The 19,560-nt window shown below is 39.8% G+C and overlaps 1 protein-coding gene across 1 annotated transcript in view; it reads right to left on the bottom strand.

Moving 5' to 3' along the window:
• The window catches only part of ABCB11 (ATP binding cassette subfamily B member 11), a 404,070-nt gene extending 389,914 nt beyond the window's left edge, over positions 1 to 14,156 (bottom strand). Inside the window, exon 1 of the mRNA XM_086948098.1 lies at positions 13,903 to 14,156. Coding sequence (XP_086804224.1) covers positions 13,903 to 14,118 — 216 coding nt within the window. The 5' untranslated portion in view covers positions 14,119 to 14,156. The remainder of the gene's footprint in view (positions 1 to 13,902) is intronic.
• Between the last annotated feature and the right edge of the window lie 5,404 nt (positions 14,157 to 19,560).

The raw sequence follows: 19,560 nt of genomic DNA, 5'->3' as shown, positions 1-19,560 counted from the left end.
AATATTAACCCAATTAGATGGGGGATCTAATTAGTGTAGATACACAAGGGATAATCTTAAGGTTCTTATCCACTACTTTCATATAATCAGAATTAAAAACTGTATTGTGAGGTCTATAAAAAATGTACATAAGAAAATATAATGCAAAAGACTTTGCGGGGAAGACTCATCACATGAACATAGCAGGATTTCGATTTTAGAAGGCTCAAATTGGCCAAAAGGGAAGCCATGATGCCACCTCACAAATCCTAGCCTAAACCTGGTAAGCAATAACCTACCCCAGGTGCCATAGATCCACTCTAGGTTTGGCTTCAGAGAAAGGGAAAGCTGAATCTCAGCATACTCTCTGAAGTTTATTGAATTATTTGAAGACTCTCTCAAGGCTCTCAACCAAGCTTTCAAGGCATTTTTAACCCACAATATATCTGTTTTTTCGCATGGTAGAGGGAGTGATGAAGACGGACGGCATACCTAACTTCATTAATTTGGTAGTGATATAATCAAACCAAGGGATTTTCAAAACCCTCTCATGCAAGACAGTCATTAATAATTCCTCTATTTTTGCGAGGTGTGCGAGTTAGCCTAGATAGAACACCAAAATAGTGAAGGAGCCATCTTGATATTATCCTTTATCCTTAGCATACTCCATGCCCAACCCCTGATGAAAAGTAAAAGTGGAACAAGCACTTGGGATGCCCAAACATTTCCTGAGTGCCTTATTGTGTTCCACTTGAAGGGGACAAGTATTGGAATATCCCCAGATACCTGCATCATAAGTAAGTATCAGGAGAAACATCCTCTTGCAAACTTCTAATAAAGGGGCAACATTTTTTTTTTCCCAATATGTTTGGCCAAATTCAAGATGTAGACCTCCAAACTTACAAGCTTCTGCTTCACCTAGGTTATGCAAGGTTCCCAGTTGTTCCTAGTATCCATGACTACCCCGAATCACGAGAACTCCATGGTTTGGGCAACAGACTGACCATTCGAAAAGATGCCCCACATCTTGTAGTTTCTGGGTTTACATACCACATTAAAGGTCTTCGCTTCATTGGTTACCAGGCCCGGAGTTCTCATAAAAGATACAAATTATTGAAATAAAATATTAAAACCGCTGGGAGTTCTGGAAAATAAAACTGCATCATCTGCATATAATAAAACTGGGGCCTTTTTCCTGCCAATTGAGAAGGCATCTGATACTGTGCTAGCGACTAATAGTGACCCTTTGGCAATTTCCCTAGCTCAGTACCCCTCACACAGGGAGAACTGGGACTAAGGATTCATGTTGGAGTGAGGGTAGGAACTTGCAGCTATGCCTCTCAGGAAAGAATATGTGGCTGTTGGGCACATTTAATAGATAAGGAATTACTTACAATGATGCCAAATCGGCATCACTCTCGCCTTACCCCATCCAACTCCCAGGCTGCAATATTTGGTGAGGGACCCTTAAAAAATCACTTAAACTCGAGTTTTAGCTAGTATACAAAAATATTTAGCATGATGGGACCCAGGGAGTGGACAGCCCACAAAACGTGGCAGCAGGGTGCTTCAACTATGGAGCTATGCCTTTCAACCCTAAATCATTTTCTATCACTCGGATTGTGTCATGTGCTGCTTTAGCTATCACCACTAAGTCTGAGAGGTCACCCACACTAAATATACTTCAGTTTACATATTGTATGTCCCATTCACTGTTAGGTGGGCAAATTATTTGAGGTATTAGTTTTATATAGCGCCCCTAGACTGTGGCAGATAGCAGAGTGCTGAACCACGGTGGTATGAGTTCAAGTGGACTGCGTGATGTTTGGACAAAAGCTGTGGGAGGGTAGGGGTAGATTATCATTTCACGTGGAGAAGTGTGGCTCAAATGGTTAGAGCGGCAGACCCTGATGCAGAGGTCTGGTCCGGGACCAGTGTTCAATACCCGCCTCGGTGGGTCTTGGGCTCAATTTCCTCGGACCTGATCATTCTCGCTTCGGTGCCTATTCTAATCATGGGTCCCACTATGCAACTCTGGGCAATAGCTTGCTTAATCTCCACAATGGCCCCAACAGCGCTGGGATGCCTGGCTTCACCTTGGGGGTGCCCAGGAGTGGACATTCCACAGGGAAAAACCAGGAAGGGTTCCTAAGCGATATACGGACAGCGCCGGGACACCTCAGTTGGAGGTAGCTGTGCGCTTTACAAATGCATTTACATTTACATTTACATGCAGCTAGCTCCCAGAAGGTGCTGACTGTGCACTCTCATCAGAAATGGAAGTGCAGGAGGGCATGTAGGTTTCACTCTTCTCCAGACTCAGAGGAAAGAAACTGTGAAATTAATTGGTTCACATAGAGAGGATGGACAGCCCATTTCATTGGCAGCACTAAAGTGTGTTTGAATAGAACAGCACTTTACATACAGATTCTTCTCAATGGTGCCAAGAAGCTGAATAGGCTTTAACCAACTCTCCTTACACCACTTTCCCAAAAACCACAATAATGTATGTTTATAGCTTTGCATATGGTGGGGACAGATGTCCTGCAAGGGATCACCCTTTTAGACTCTGGACCTTATCATGAGTACCGCGGTACACATGACTGTCATACTCGTGATGGCGGGCTGACCACCACCACCACTGCGGGTCCACCTTCAGTATTCAGAATGTGGTGGTCGGACTCCCACAGGATTGCCGCGTCCTCCGGGGATCCAGGATCCTGCACCGGTCATGCAGAAGAAAGTGGCAGCATTATGCTAGTGGTGCCGCTGCAGCACCTCCATGCATATTATCAGTTTCCTGCGGGGAGCCCCAATGAAATGTGTGGTGGAGAGGCATATGGCCCCCTATGCTCCATGACATGGGGGTGCATGTGGGGGACACATGCTGTGCTCCCCTGGAATTGCCCTCCAATTCATGGACAGTGTGGCACGCAAGCCACACCATGTAGGAACATGCAACAGGTGCTGTCAGTGCATCTGCAGTTAAGGCTCATCTATGAGCCTTTTACAGCTGCCGCTGTGAGACCAACTCAGCACCGCATGCCCGTCATGGATTACAGTTGCAATCTGGCGGGCACACTCTCAACTGGCTTAGTGGTCCTCCTGTTAGTGTGGTGGTGGCGGGCCGACAGAAATACCTCCAAACTCATAATAAGGCTCTGAGTGTAAATGGTGGTATTGTAACAAATCCACATAATGTAATTTCCTTGTATGGTTTTTGTATGCCTCTATTTCCATGGCTTACTCGACCCTGGGGTGGGAAGAAATGGAGTCAGGTCTCCCCTTTAATATTGAGTGAGGACCTTGTTTGGGAGCGGTTGCTGATCTTTGTTCTTCCTGAGCACTCCAGGTTTGGGATATGGGAAGTGTGAGGAGGAGAGCCTACAGATTCTATTACTCAGATAAGGAAACTGCGTATTTGATTGCTGCTTCAGATAGACCAAAATGACAGTCAGAGATGAGATCTCATGCTTGCTTGAGCCTATGTTTTGGGTGCTCCATACTGGAGACATACCCAGTGTTACCTGCCTTGCGAAACATTACTTTACTCAAAGCTCACTAAAACAGACTCTGTTAACGTTGATCCCACTCTTATCACCTGATAGAAAGAAAATAGCATCTCAAGCAAAATATTTAAAAGACAACATTCCAGTTTTTGCAGTTTCCTTCCATCGGTTTTATTGGAAAATTTAAACCATATTTATTTAACTGTATTTACCCGGTTGGTGATGGTGGTGTGTGTTTGAATGCTGTATTTCTCATGGTGAACAGTGGAACTGTAACGCATGCAAATAATGTGTCCTTCAACAGTTTTTGTATGCTATCTCAAAAAGCCTCCACCATATTCCTGAAAACCCTCCATGAAAAACCAACATTCACTTAAAATTCCCAATTGCCGGCTCTCCTTTTTTCTTTCTGTTGAATAAAGCCTAATCAAGTAGCATGCATTTTTTGCCTTAATCCCTATTCTTGTATCTCTGCAAATTGCCCACACATAACCTTAAAGATCACAGCCTCTCCGTTAAAGTCATACCCTTCACCCTAACAAAATCTAAACTCCTGTAGTTTGTCTATTAACACCTCAAACCAATGCATGAAACAACCAAATGCCCCTCTACCACTAAGGATCACACCCAATTCTTACTAATTAACCTACCACATAGAAACTGGAGTAAAGGCATGGAAAGGTGCACGTAACTTATCTCAAATAATAATGAAGCTCCCGCCGGGCCTTTTGTGCCACTTCCGCCTGCCAAGACTTGCTTGGCAAACCAAAAATACAATGAAATATTTTATTAGTTTTCCTTTGTAAATGCCTATGTGTTTTTGGTCTATTTATCACAGAAATAGTACTGAAAGTGTGTCAATATATATCAAGTTTTAAAAATATTCTGTGGGGACAATAGCCCCCGACCCTGTGTCAGAAACGTCAGGCTCACTCGCTTCACTCACTCGTGTACTAACTTTAGGTAATTGCGCTACCACCACTACTTTCAAATCCACTAGCCACAACTGTAAACAAGTACATTCTATTAATATATCTCACAATTAGACTAAGCCCATAGTAAAGTAGATAATTTGGATACCTATAATATCAATAGAATCTTAGCATTATATAGAAAATATAGAAAAAGGAATAGAAAAAGTGAACAGAAGGGAACCGAAAAAGGTTGAGGGTAGGGAAAATCTGGGTGTTGATAAATATTTATGAACACAATTCAGGAGTATGTGAGTATCGCAATACTATGTGCATAGATAAACACATAATGTCAGTCAGGTATTGCTACCCATTGTTGTTTACAGCAAGACAAATAACGTTTAAAAAAGAAAATAACAATTATATACTTCAAGGAGACTTTAGAACCACTTAATAGATATTGTAGCCCACATCAATCCTGATTACAAGCTGAATAAATATGGAGTAATAGGTTGTCATATTAAACTCCTCTTAATGTACTAATTTGAAATTAAAATTGGCCAAATCGACTCTATGGTTTTAGCATATACGGTTCTATTAAACTTAATAAGAAGTGTTTTTAGTTTCCTTCCAATTTGCTGTGATATATTGCAAAGCAATTGCTGCAATTAAATCTACCATTCAAACCTTCATTGTAAGTACCTTCCAATCTGAGAACAAGCTACCCAAAATAATATTTTGGAACTACTTTTCATATTTTCATTGTTCAAGGTCTGGAGGCTTATAAATCATGTGTAACAAATCAACTTTAATACAGAGCATGTCTGTTAAGAATTGGATTAAAATTTGGAGTGAGAAACTGCTCACATCAAGGAGTAATTAAAGTTTGTTAGAAATTGGATTTTGGCAGGCTAGGGCATGTTCCAAAGCCAGGCAGAAATCACCACTCTACTCAGGATAAGGGAGTTACAATCCTAAAATAACCCCTGTTCAACCCTCAGTAGTTTTGCACCAGCAGTCAGGCTTATATTAGAGGCAGTGTGTAAAGCATTTGCACATAACCAACAGTAATACAGTGTAAGGACTACAAAAGGACACCACACCAGTTTAGAAAAATATCCAATATTTTTATATACTTAAGACAAGACCAAAAACAATAAAAATTCCAGTTCAGTACTTCAAAATCTTCACTTATCAAAATGTGCTTTAAAAATAGTTCCTTGATGTCAATAGCTCCATCCAGGGCTATCACGGCGTAGTGAGCAAACAAATCCAAACAGTTCAGTTTGGTCGTGGTGTCGTGGACCAGCTACAGTGTCAGTAAGACCCGCAAACAGTACCTATTAGAGATGCAGGGCGCCAAGGTACTTGAAGTCGCTCGCAGGTCGAGCTCCTTTCTGTTGGGATCAGGCTGGCGTCGGCAGGCATCGGGTGCTGCGGTGCGAAGTGCAGCGGTGTGGTGTGCGGTGCCCTCACGTTGTGATGAAAGTTGTATTTTCAAACACAGAATGTAAAAATCACCTTTACTAAAAGATGCATCGTTAGATTCTGAATGCAGTCATACTAAATTTAATTTTCCCACCTAGTTCCCAGGGCCAGTTATGTTTATAAGATGTTATAAACAAACTTGCTATTCTGGCCTATGGGGAACAGGTAGCCTTGCAATACTGAAAAACTAAATGGGCTGTAATTCACTGTCAGGACATGCCACACACACCAGGGCATGTCCTACATTTCACATACACTGCACTCTGCCCACAGGGGTACTTTGGGCCTACACTAGGAGTGCCTGACATGTAAGAAAGGGGAAGGTTAGGGACTGGCCAGTGTGTGAACGTGCCAAGTTGACATGACAGTTACAGATCCGAGGTATCTTTCCGGGCCACTCATGTGGGTGGCACAATCCGTGCTGCAGGCCCACACGTAGCATTTGATTCCCAGGCCCTGACACACTCAGGGCACTTTACTAGGGGCTGACAAGAAAATCAAACAGCCAATCATGGAAACACTAACCCATAAAAACAATTTAAACAGAGAGCAAATGCACTTTAGCACTAATTAGCCATGGTAAAGTTCCTAGAGTCCTAAACCCAACACAGACAAGTCAGGAGTAAATAGGAGGAAGAAGCAAAAAGTTTGGGGATAACCCTGCATAAAGGGCCATTTCCAACACAGCTCTTGTCAGGATGATTGCCTAAATAAAAAAATGAACACGCTGGTAGGTATGGCACAGAGCAGAATGGCTTATCTGAATGCAATGTGTATAGTATTTATACTGTACAAACACAGTAATACAATCAGAATGCAGATCAATAAAAGTCCCAATCCAAATTAGGAAAATAGACAACATTTTGGACAACAAACTGACACCAAAATAGCAAAATTCCAATGAGAGGAACAGAAATATGCATTTTTAAGTTTTAAATTGAAAAAGCACCAAGAAAATGTTAAGCACCAAAGTTAGTCAATGCTTTTGGTAGAACAGGACCAATGTGCAATTTCACGTCGACCCCAATGGAGCCCAGGTTGCATACATCAACTGGATTGATTCCGGGGAAAGTCTGTAAATCAAAAAGCTCAAAAACATTTCTAAATTCCATCGGTCTCTAAGAAAAGTTTTCAGGGCAGGCACATACAGACTCACAGGATTTTAGGCAGAAGCAAACAGCAGGGTCTAGTCCAGGTCCAGTTGCCAATGGTCAACTGGGTACATACAGAAAAAAGCTTCTTGAAGCTTGTTGTCTCTCTGTAGCCACACATAATGTCAGCCTACTGCCCCTTGGAGTCCACTATCTATCAAAAGGGAACAGGGCCAGTCATTCAGGGCCTCTCTTAGGTCACAGATAGCAAGTTCAGTCTCTTCTGATTTTCTGCAGGTCCAGAAAGTGTTCTGAAGTGGGTGCCTGGAGGTGCCACATTTATGCCTGCCACCAGGTATTGTTTGTGTGACGCCTTAGCAAAAGAAGTAAAAGTTCATGGAGCCAACACTACCCAAATTTTCATTAGTTCTTGTTTGTTGTACAGCAAACACGCCAAAAATGTAATGTGTCAAGGCATTTTCAAGATGGCAAAAGTGTTCAGCCACACTAAACCTGGGCGCTGGGTGTGTGTGTGTGTGTGTGAGAACATTAGGAATCACCAATGTCCTCCCATATCTAACACTAAAATCTAATTTGAAGCAGGCACTGTACCCAACAAACCCAGAGACAGAAGTCTGTTTGCATAAAAACAAAGAGCACAGATATACATTCTAAAAGGTTGTTTAAATATTTTATGATTACATCATTAATATTTTCTTTTTAGATTTTTTTACTGAATGTGCAAGTCTACAATTTTGAATAACTTTTAACTCAGCTGGCCAAAAGTTGTAAAGTTACCCAAAAATGTGAGAGTTGATTACTTGTGTAAATTACTCAGAAGTGTAAGTTACATTTGTGAATAACCCTGTGTGTTGGGAGTTACTAGGGACATTATTCACAGCTGCTATTAACTTACATATAACATACTGTTTACAAAAAGAACCAGGCAGATCATATATCTCCTTTACCTTAAGAAAGGGGTGCAATGAATCATCATCTAAAAAATGACTAATGCAATTAAATCCCTTTGACTTCCACTTAGGCTAGTAGAAAACCCTATGAATATGCTTTAATTTCTTATTAAACCATAAAGTTGAGTTACACAATTGCTCTTACTCAGTGAACTTAAATGTTAATATTGTTGCTAATAACCTGCAAGTGTTATTAATGATAAGAGTAGAGACTGATTTGGGTTAATGGGACATGAGAAGGAAAACACATATATCTCTCCACAGTAGCTCATGTGGGCATAACCAAGTTGTGTGCTCTAAATAACCAAAATTGGTGTGAGTATCATCATATTAGAAACATAATTAAGACACCAAAACAGACAAAGAGTACACCACTTCAATGACAAGCATACTAATTCTCATTTAATGTACTCCAGATTAAAGTTAATTGATCTTTTGTTGAATTAGAGAACCAACGGACAGATGAACAAAGGCCTTTTGCATTTGCAAAAGGTCCAGTCACAAAATCTTGCTGTTTGTAACCACAGAAAGACTGGTGCGTAAAAAACCCAAATTGCATTTCTGTAACACATCCCCAAATCGCAATTTGGATTTGTGACTAAGGGCCTGATTACGATGTTGGTTGGAAACTAAACCGCCCAACTCCTTATCGGATTCAGTTCCGACCAACTCACGATCGGCCGTTCCTCCGACCGATTATGATGCTTCTGAGCACGATTCGGAAGGACTCCAATTGACTTCAATGGGAGTCTGTGTTCTGACCGACAATACAGGCTGCTATGCGTAAAATGGGTGTCTACGGAAAACCTTACACCTTATTGTGGGCACCACAGAGTGCCTGCCACACTGTGCATGATCTTACAGGGGGTCCCTTGGGTACCCCATCGACCCCAAACCGGAGTACCCCTTCTAGGGGCCCTCAAAGTCAGTTTCTGACAGCCTTTTCGTGTCGGACAGACTGAGTCGGAAAGGCTGTCAGAATCAGACATCGTAATCAGTCGGTTAGAAATGCTGTCCATTGAGCTGTATGAATCGTCTCCGACTGACTCAGATTCTCCGAATGTTAGTTGAAAACCAATTCGAAATGACCGAACGATTCCCCTTCTGACCGTGAGCATTGTAATCGGTCAGACAGAAATGTTTCCGACCAAGGCCTTAAATGCGAAACCAGTATTTGAAAAGGGCAAGTGTAGGGCGACATTTCCAAAAACTGGTTCAGAATGGGATGTATTAATGTTGTGACCGAAATGCGATCACAAAACATTAATTTTTCACTGACTACACAATAGTAGTGTTAACCTATTCATAAAAAGTGAAGGGGTCCCGAAGGGATCAATTCCCATTCGGAAATAGGTTTACATTAAATTCTTTGGGAATTTCGACACAAACACTGCATTCTTTGTGAACGTTGAGAAAAATATTTTTTCAATGTAGACAGTGGTCCCGTAATCTTGAATAATTATGCTTAGATTTCTCATTTTTTTTAAACACATCCCATTTCCTTTAAGGAAAATGGGCTGCATTTAAAGAAATGATTCCTTTATTTAAAAGCAGTCAGAAACATGGTGGGGTGCTTAACCCAGCAGGCCACCATCCATATTGTGGCTGTGCAAATAGTAGGTTGTTTTTTGCAACCTACCTTATTAATATTGATGAGGTACTTCCGAATGCGAAGAACTACTATTCAGCATTTTGCAAACTTATTGGTACATAGGTTGGTTTGCAAAATACCATAATGGTTGCAAATTGAGGCCTGCATTTTACAACTAGTGCTTCATACATTTGGCCCCAAATAACTAAGTACTTGCCTTTTTGAGTATTTGAAATCAAATTATAATGTTTGAAAAGGGATCGAAGACAAAATAATATTTTTTGATTCATCCTCATTTAATTTTTAGCCATAAACGTTGGAAAATGAACCCACTTTTTAAATGGTTCAAATACACAAAATTAGATATGGTCAGCATATGCAAAGTACGGTTCATTCACTGTAATTTACTGTCATGAAAAAAGCCTGTTATATCATTACTTTGTTTATTCTTATATAAAACGTTCTTCAAGGCTGCAATAATTAGAAGTAGTGAGAGGGCATTCCAGTCTTGTTCCTCTTCTCAGAATAAAGAATGGAGAAAGTAAGTCATTAATTAAAACCAAAGCCTTCAAAAGGTAATATAGATGTGATATGTACATCAATAAGTTTGGACCAGCACCATGTCATTTTTAGATCCTGGAAGTTATTCCCAACCCACTCAGTCAAACGTTTTTTTTTTGCGTCAAGTGCAATAGCAGCCAATGGGGAGGGCAAACTGGACGACCTGTCGACCTATATTCCAAAAAAGGCCTTAGCATTATTTGATGACGATCTCCTCTTAGTGAAACTTAGTGATTGCTCAAAGAGCTTAGACAGTAATATGTTTGAAAATTGAGTATCAAATTCTAACGAAAAAACATCAGAAAACTGGCAATTTCCCCTTATTTAATAGATTTAATGTTTTTTAATCTCACCTATAGTAAAATCCTCCTCAAGAGAGGATAAATAACAACAGTGTAATGGATCTTTCTTGAAAATTGAAAAATAATTCTCAATCGTTTTTGAAGAAGGAGTACTTTCTCATGTATGACGCTTTAGATCACCAATTCTTAAGTACTATTTAAAGATTAAAAAAGTGTATGCTCATTTAAATGCAAATGTGAAATTATTTGCCTATTTGTGTGCATTTTTTGAGGTTATCGTTATAGAATTTCTTTGTCTGGTATCTAACTTCTAACAGGGATGGAGTGGGGCCCACAGAAGTGAAAATTGTAAGAACTGCTGATTTAAATGCTTGTTTCTAAATCTAATTCAAGGTCAACTGAAAGTGATTCATTTCTTTTTGGCTGTTTTAGTGATAATCAGGAGAAGAAAACAAGGCAAGAGACTGCAGCACAGAGCACTGTGGCTCTGAACCAGAGGTCACTGACATGTGTCGGTATGTTCCAAAGGTTCTCAGGAACAGGAAAAGGAGGAGGCGAGGCTGAACATATTATCCACAATGTGGCTCGGTATAAAAGTGTCCGCCTTATTTTTTACTTCAACATATTCTTTTTCTCAAAAGAAAAAAAACCAGAGCTTTGTAATGGCCAATGAATAAAACTCATATGCCCCTTCTCTTGGGCTGTGGATCTCTGGGTCTCTGAATTGCATATCAGATCACCATGTCAGAGCAGGTGAGGTGAACCGCGTGCAGCAGCATGGCATTCTGGACGTGATGTTGTCAATTAGTGCCTGAAAAAACACTCTTTTATGGAACATAACATCAAAACAGAATTAATGAAATGACTGTTTTTAAAATGTTTGACAGCAAGCAAGCAATTGAGAATTACAATGTTAAGGGCCTCATTTATGAAAAGTGACGCATCGCTGCGTGCAAACAGCGATGCGTCACTTTTCACTGCGCCCTCCTTGCGACACCAATGATGCGTCATATTTACAGTATGACGCATCATGGCGCAAGGAGTTACAGATACGTCAGTATTTCTGACGTATCTGTATGGCGCAAAAGTGACGCATTGCTGGAGTGTGTCACAAAAGTGAAGCAACTCCAGCAATGTGTCCTTTCACATGGGGCAAGCCCCATGTGAAAGGACTTGCGTCAGTCTTACGCCTGCTGTGAGGCAGGTGTAAGAAATTGATGCATTTGTGTCCTAGAAGTGGCGCAGTGAAATCTTATAGATTTCACTGCGTCACTTCTATGACCCTATGAGTATAATGTAGCGCAGGGCTTTACTTTGTAAATATGGTGCAACAGGGCAAATTTTTAACGCTGCTGGTGCGTGACAAAAAGTGACGCACCAGCGGCGTAAAAGTGACGCAAGGCCTCATAAATGAGGACCGTATAAAGCCTTTCATGTCATGCTCCGAGGAAACAGCTACAGAGATGCATAAATGAAGGTACAAGCAAAGAATTAAAAAAAATTATGTGCACTGGGTTATGAACTGAGAAAAGAAAAGGGTCAGTCATAGAAAAATACATATACATTGAAGAAAAATGAAATGGAAATTACCGAGTGCTGATTTACATGTAATGAAAAGATTCTTCAAGGAGAATACTTTTTTGAGGCACATTGGAGAGATTGGTTACAGTAAAGTAATAAATAAATATTAAAACTAAGGTTCAAATACTTAATTGGAAAGAAGCTAAAATAAAAGTGTAGAAGCAGATGGATGTACCTTTATACTATGGCAAGCCTCCTGGAAACGGACTAGGTAAATTACAGAAATGCTATTTTTCACCAACAATATAGAGATGGAATTGACCCTGGTGAAATGCAGTAAAGACATCTGCGCCAGCATTTGGAAGGGTATTGAGAAACGAACAGCAGGTGCGAAATTCCATTTGTTGCACCTGACAGGTATGTAATCCAGAAAATGTGATTTAGAATTGATCTGCTCAGTGCAATCTCTGTTGTGCAACAGTTGGCATTGGGAAAGGATTTAGAAATGCGCCTCACACTGCCATCTTTCAGCCACCACTCAATTAGAAGCAATTCAGTCTGAGGTGCCATTGAATACCGTCCCTACACCTTCGTGAGTCCTAGATGGTGCCTATTTGCACTGAACTGTTCAGCATCATGCAGCATATTGTTTATCGATTTTTATACTTATGTTTGTATTGTCAGAAATTCACAAAGCTTTAAGTTTATGATCACCTACTCCTATATGAGTGCCGCATAACGTGCTCGTAAATGCTTAGTGAGTTGGCCCCACAGAATCACAATTCAAGCCAAATTCTCGGCCTTTTTGAATTAAAGATAACACTGTACAAAAAGCAGCACTGGATACATCCGCCATGTTAACATATTTGCTACTATTGGGAGAGAATTTATACAGGAGGCTACACATATTTAGTGCTTGGTATGTCATTTTTCGAGCACCTATCTAGCAATACTACTACTGCCCAAACAAAGCTTGTTCATTGCATCTATACCAAAAGCGAGGGGCTATGATAAAAATAACAGTTAATTAAACATGGGCATGGTTAGTGAAGACGGGTGTGTATTTTTTAGATTGTATATGTAATAACCAAAAACCCCAAAGACTCGATTCAATATTAGAATTTAATTAGATCTGATCAACTGGATATTCCACTTAAGTGACAGAGTCAATTGCAAGCTCCCGACACTGATGGCAAGTGTCATAGTTAAGTTACTGAGGAATTTTGTAACACAATAGACCGGATGGAAATAATGCTTTTAGATCATTCCACCTACCGAGAGTAGAATATTCTAAAAGAAAAAGAAAAAAGAAACAGAAAGACAGGATTTTGAACGTGGGAACAGGATATCTATACCAGCCAATATTGGCGTTGAGCCACTCCATTGTCCTCAGTGGAACTTTCAGCATGCCAATGTTCAATATTTGTATTCTGGATAAACAATGCATTCCTCCTGACAGAGGTATGCATTTTTCCCAGTGCTTTGAAAAAGTCTCTCGAGAGGGGGCAGCTTGAATTTAGTCTGCAGTCTGACAAACCATGCGTCCATCAACGATCTCCAGACAAATGCACAAACATACATGCTTATGAAGAAGAGAATTATGCTCTAAACGTCGAATGGCTTCGTTGGGAGATTGATGTTGTCATTCTATACATTAACACAGACTTTATAAACTGTGAAGAATAATAGTTTTGAACAAAACTGGAATATATTATTCTAAAAACGCAATGTTGAGAGAGTGCTCATTTGAGGCAAAATGCTTTACATTGAATTGAAATATTTTTATGAATGATGGCCGCAATCTACCCGCTTGAATCATTGCCCCGCACAGATGTCAGTGTATTAGTACAAAACAGGTCCACATCAGCTTCCTGAATCAGTGCATCAGTGGACATTAAACAATAAAGAATAGCAAACAAGTAACACTCACTTGTACTTCAATAAATCAATCAGAGTACTTGTAAAGCGCGCTACTTACCCGTGAGGGTCTCAAGGTGCTGAGGGGAGGGGGGGTGCTGCTATTGCTCGAAGAGCCAGGTCTTGAGGAGTCTTCTGAAGGCAGGTAGGTCTTGGGTCTGCCTTTTGTGGGTAGGGAGGGTGTTCCAGGTCTTAGCGGCGAGGTAGGAGAAGGTCCGGGACAGGTATGCTCAGTAATAAAAGTGCAGTCAGTGGACGCAGTCTCAGGGCTGCACATCCATTCCTAGCCCTGCCTGGTGTGGAAAGAGAGCAGTCCCCAGCACGCGCTTAAGAGCCTATTGATTGTTTGCACACAGGTAAATGACCTCGCGGCCCTAATACCACAGTTCAATGGCAGCTAATAATTCTCTCTGCTCCAGCAGAGAGATGAGATAGCCCGGAGTAAAAGCCCTCACTATCTCACAGATGAACCCCATGCTTTGCCTACCTGTTCAGAATGTTAATAATAAGATAAAAGTGCGCGACCTAGCTTTCAAACATTTGTAAATTCAATAAAAATATTAGTGAGGCTAGAAATAAATTATGAAGTAAATAATTTATTTTATTTATTTAGAAGTTTTCTATAGCGCTAACAAGACCCGAAGGTATCAGAGCGCTTCACAGTAGTGGGCATGAAAAAGAGAACAACATGAAACAAACCCAATAAAAGCAATCGGCGACAGACAATTTGGAAAGAAGAAAAGTTCGGACAGCAGGGCTTCTCAGTACGAGGTGGCCTTGTACAGCACAGCACGTCCAAAGCCAATGTGAAGGAACATTTACTGGCAGGTTCTGGAGCACAGAGGTCAGTCTGGTTGTCAGCTGTGGCTCAGCTCCTACAATGCTCTTGCACAGGAGAAGTTAACTGTTTCAGTTAGCAAACACCTGACTTAATTCACAGGGGAAATAAGTGAAGTGTGATATGCAACATTCTCAACAAATAACAACACAATTCACATAAAAACATAACGGGTTAGTTCCTACCATTAGCAAACAAATGATAAATGTAAATAAGGAAAATAAAGAAATAAAAAATAAAAAAAAGCTTGTAAAATTATCGAAAATGCAGGAAGACAAGCTCGTTTCTAAAGCAGCAACGCAAAATGTTATTTGAATGAAACTGTTCGCCAGAGCGTCACAGCATAGCTGGCAGGTCTGGAGAAAGTAAAATATCTAAGCACTGTAGAATTACTTTGCACACTCATGTTTCTGGCTTCAGATCGTCAGATCTAAGGGGCATATTATCAAGGGGGTTTATCTCCACTTTTTTGGCTTTAAAAGCCAAGAAAGCGGAGATAAAATTATCTCCCTATTACCTAGCTGTCGCTAACAACAGTTAGCGACAGCTAGTAGGAGATAGCGACCATCTTGGGCCCCACTTTGCATGTCAGTGATATTTATCACTAATGACATGCAAAGTGGGCGTGCCAAGATGTTAGCGACTGGAAACAGTTGCTAACATCGCTATCTCCTATTACCAACTTTTGGAGATATTCGCGCTAAGCGCGAATATCTCCAAAAGCTAACACCTGCCCTGAGCAGTTCTTAGCCATGTTATCCAATGGGAGGTGGATAACATGGCTGAGAGCATTAGTTCGGTAATGCATGAATATCGCTGACTTTTCAGCGATATTCATGCATTACGGCTGATTTTTATCGCATTTGCGATAAACCTTGGTAATACCAAGGTTTATTTGCGATAAAAATCGCCGCAGCTCAGCGGTAAATTTTTGTCTCTAACCACCAAGCAATAGCGATAATTATCGCTATTGCTTGGTAATATGCCCCTTTTAAGGTTTTATCTAAGTTGCAAAATATGTACATTTTTGGTGCTTCAGGAGAGGTTGGAGAAACCTTTTTTTAATATTTTTTTTATTGAGCAGAGTAAAAAGCATGAAACATAAAAGGAGTATTTAAAAAAAAACTAAATAATTGATATTTATACAATCATAACCATTAGAGAGATGTTTTGCAGCAGACATGTAACATTGTCAAAAGCTGTTTCTTAAATAATAAAGTGCAGGTGCTAAAGTGACGATTTTTTCGAAACTTCCTCTTCAGTATATTATCCAGATATACTTTCCAGTACATTCAAATTTAACATTAACTTTGCATCTATCCCGCACTTTAACAGTACAAATGCTTACATAAATTACAAAAAAAAAGAGAAAAGAAAAACAAAGAAAAGAAATAAATAAATAAAAATGCTCTAAATAAGTTTACCCTTGGAGATCCTTTTCCATCTGATCCAAATTGTTCCATATTGAATTAAATCTTTTAGTCGCTCCCACCCCTTTTGCATAGGCTTCTTCAAATGTTTTCACTCAACTCATTTTTTAAACTATTCTAAAAAGGTTGGTACTCTCGTTGTTCTCCAATTCTTGAAGATCAATGAACACTGCCACCAAGGAGGAAATTGATAAAAACATTTCCCTTCCTCTAGATAGTAACTGTGGATAATTTTATTTTAATAAACCGAAAAGTGCTAACTCTGGCTCAGGTTTTACCCTACTCAAAAGAGCATGGCTAAGTTCAACACAATTGTTTTTCCAGAACTGGGTCAGCTTTGGACATATAAAACAGACATGTAACCGTGAACCCTGTCCCATCTGTTGACACCAGAAACATTTATTCACTAACTGGGGTGCTTTAGGGGTGTAATAAGCCATCCAGTGCAATAAAAACGCCATTCTTTTAAAGTTTGCCCTTCTCAATGACTTACTACCATGTTGTGAAATGGTTTGCCACTCCTCCTCTGAAAGTTGGAGAAGTGTTTCTTGATTTATCTTTTCAAGAACATTGATAACCATTAGGGGCTCACCTTGATTTCTGAATAATCAATACCAATTCCCAATACCTCACAATTTGGTCTTAAACAGAGCGGGTAAAACCGAAGGGGTATCTGCACTGGCTGGAAGATGATATTTATTTACTAATAATCTAATCTGTAGGCAACTAGAAAAAGGAGCCTGCTCTTATTTCCACATCTTGCTTGACCTTCTTCCCACTTAATACATCTCCCACCAATTAAGAAGTGCCCTAGTTCCTTAAAAGCCTTTTACATTACTATTTTGAATATGGAGGCTCAACTTTTACATTCTTTAAGGCAAAGATGTTCACCTCCTGAGGAGTGAGCCTGTAAAGAGTAACATTTCTGGAGTCTACTGTTAAACAGCTGGAGCGTCTTGTATCTTGTTTTCTTTGGAAGTCTTGATGTTTTTATAAAAACAGGAAGATGTGATCCCACTTCCTGAACCATCTTATTCAGGAAAAAGCAATCCAAGGATCCCTTACTATCAATTAATCGAACAATGATGTCCAAAAATGGTGCTTCATAGTAAGTACAAATATTAGGAAGTGCCAGCCCACCCCAGCTAGTATCAAGTTGGAGTATAGGTAGTTTAACCCTTGATGCTTTCCTATTCTAAATAAATTGACGAAAGATTTTTTCCAATTCTTTAAAATATTCGGTATTGATTTTAATTGGAATATTGGAAAACAAAAAGATTAATAATCGTAATATCGGCATCTTTATAAGTGCTATACGCCAATAAAGGTAAGGGAAAGGAGTGTCCATTCATCCAGTAAATCTTTAATTTTTCTCAAATGGCTTCGTAATTTAACCAAAATAAATCCGCAACTTGATTTGAAACATATATTCCCGGATATCATATTGGCTTGAGAGAAAGAGCTTGTTGTTTTAAATTATCTGGGAAAAAGTTATTAGAGACATTTAGGGCCAGGACTTTCGTTTTTTTATTATTCATTTTGTAACCTCGGATTGCCTCAAACTCAGCAAATTCTCTTAAAATTGATTCAATATTTTGCCTTACTGGTTCCAGATACAGTATAACATCATCTGCAAATAGTTTTAGTTTTGTCAATCTTTCTATTGGAGTTTTTATTTCTATATTTTTTCGAATCCTGACCGCCAAGGGTTCAATAAAAAAAGTCAACAAAACCTGGCATGTACAATATATTTTTTGTACCTACCAGGTTAGAGTTTATCCTAACCAGTGCCAGAGCCCCTTGATAAATATTCTGAAGCATAGTTATAGTCTGGGGAGAAAAACGAAACCTTTTGGGACCAAAAAATAGAGCACCCCAATTTACCAGTCAAATGCCTTCTCTGCGTCGACCATCATCATCAAGGCGGGTGTTTGATTCGTATTTAAAAAATCGACCGCTTGGACTAAATAACCTGTATTAGACGACATTGACCTGCCAGCTATAAATCCAGTTTGATCTGTATGATTTGCATACTGGGCTACTGGAGTTAATCGATTAGCCCAAATTTTCATCAGGATCTTATAGTCTGTATGAGCTAAAATCTCTGGGGTTCTTTCCCTTCTTAACAAAACTGCCTATCAAAGATTCCTTGAAATCTGCTGGAACATCGCCTCCGGCCTTAACATAATTAAAAAGCTCCAGCAGAAATGGTATTAGCTCTTCCGAAATTGTCTTGTAAAATTCAATCGGAAGGCCATCATTTCCACAAGCCTTACCTCTTGGCATTGTGGCCATGGCTTTAGGAATTTCAACAGATGAAATATCAGTCATTAATGCTTCTTTATGCTCTCTGCAAATCTGAGGGAGTGTTAAACCCTGGAAGTAATTTTGAAGTGCTTGATTTGATATCTGGTAATCTGTTGTAAACAATTCCTTAGATTGATCTAAAGGTTTTTGGGCAATTGCATCTTTTTCCGATGCTAAAATCTGTGTCCTGGGCACCAGCACTTCATCGATTACCGCTGCTTCTTGTTTTACTCTGGTAGGCCATGCCAGCAGTTTTCCTCTCATCTGGCTTTCTTCATAAACCCTCTGCTGGTATAATTGCTTACTACATATCTCTTCCATACTAAAAAACTGCCTCAATTCCTGCTTTGCTTTAGTTAGTTGCTCCCCCACTCGATGACCTCCCCCAGAGAAGCTATTTTTCCTTAACAAGGCAGCATCGACAGCCTGCTGAGTTCGGTTATTCTGCTCTTATGGGCTCTAGTTTGCTCTGACATGTAAACGATCATTTGTCCTTGTACTGAGGCCTTAAAATCCCCGCAGATTGGAAAAAGCCTAGTAGTACCCTTATTGACCTGAAAAAACTCCTTGTCCATTCTCGGATACTACTAATCCATTGTGGGTTGGTTAACAGAAGTTTATCCATCTGCCACCTGGATTTTGCTCTTCTTCCTAACTCTAAATCGATTTCAACCTTTACCAGAGAGTGGTCTGAAAACGAGTTAGCCCATATCTCTGCATTTAAACATATCTAGGAACGTGAAATTAAGAAAAAATCAATCCGGGAAGCGGACTGATGTTGACGAGAAAATTAAGTATACTGCATTGCTTCACTATGAGTCTTCCGCCAAGGATCAACTAGTTGGTAATCTTGTTTCATTATATCTTTCAGTTTTTTGGTCCTCAGCTTCATATGTGTCTTAGCTTTATTAGATGTATCCATTTCTAAATCTTGGACAAAATTAAAATCACCGCCTAAAATATTTGACCCACTGCCGCTCTTGCTAAATCATTCATCCTTTTGAGAGCTACAGTGCATAATAATTCACGAAATTTAAAATATTACCATTCACCCTTACTATAACCCATATCCATCTACCAATGGATCTCTCTGGATCTGGATAATTTGCAAGTTTATGCCACGCAAAATAAATGGTGACCCCCC

The sequence above is a fragment of the Lissotriton vulgaris genome, unplaced genomic scaffold (assembly GCF_964263255.1).
Source record: "Lissotriton vulgaris unplaced genomic scaffold, aLisVul1.2 SCAFFOLD_1578, whole genome shotgun sequence".
Lineage (NCBI taxonomy): Eukaryota > Metazoa > Chordata > Amphibia > Caudata > Salamandridae > Lissotriton > Lissotriton vulgaris.
The sequence above is the reverse complement of the archived record's forward strand: the minus strand, read 5'-3'. Positions and strand labels throughout refer to the sequence as shown.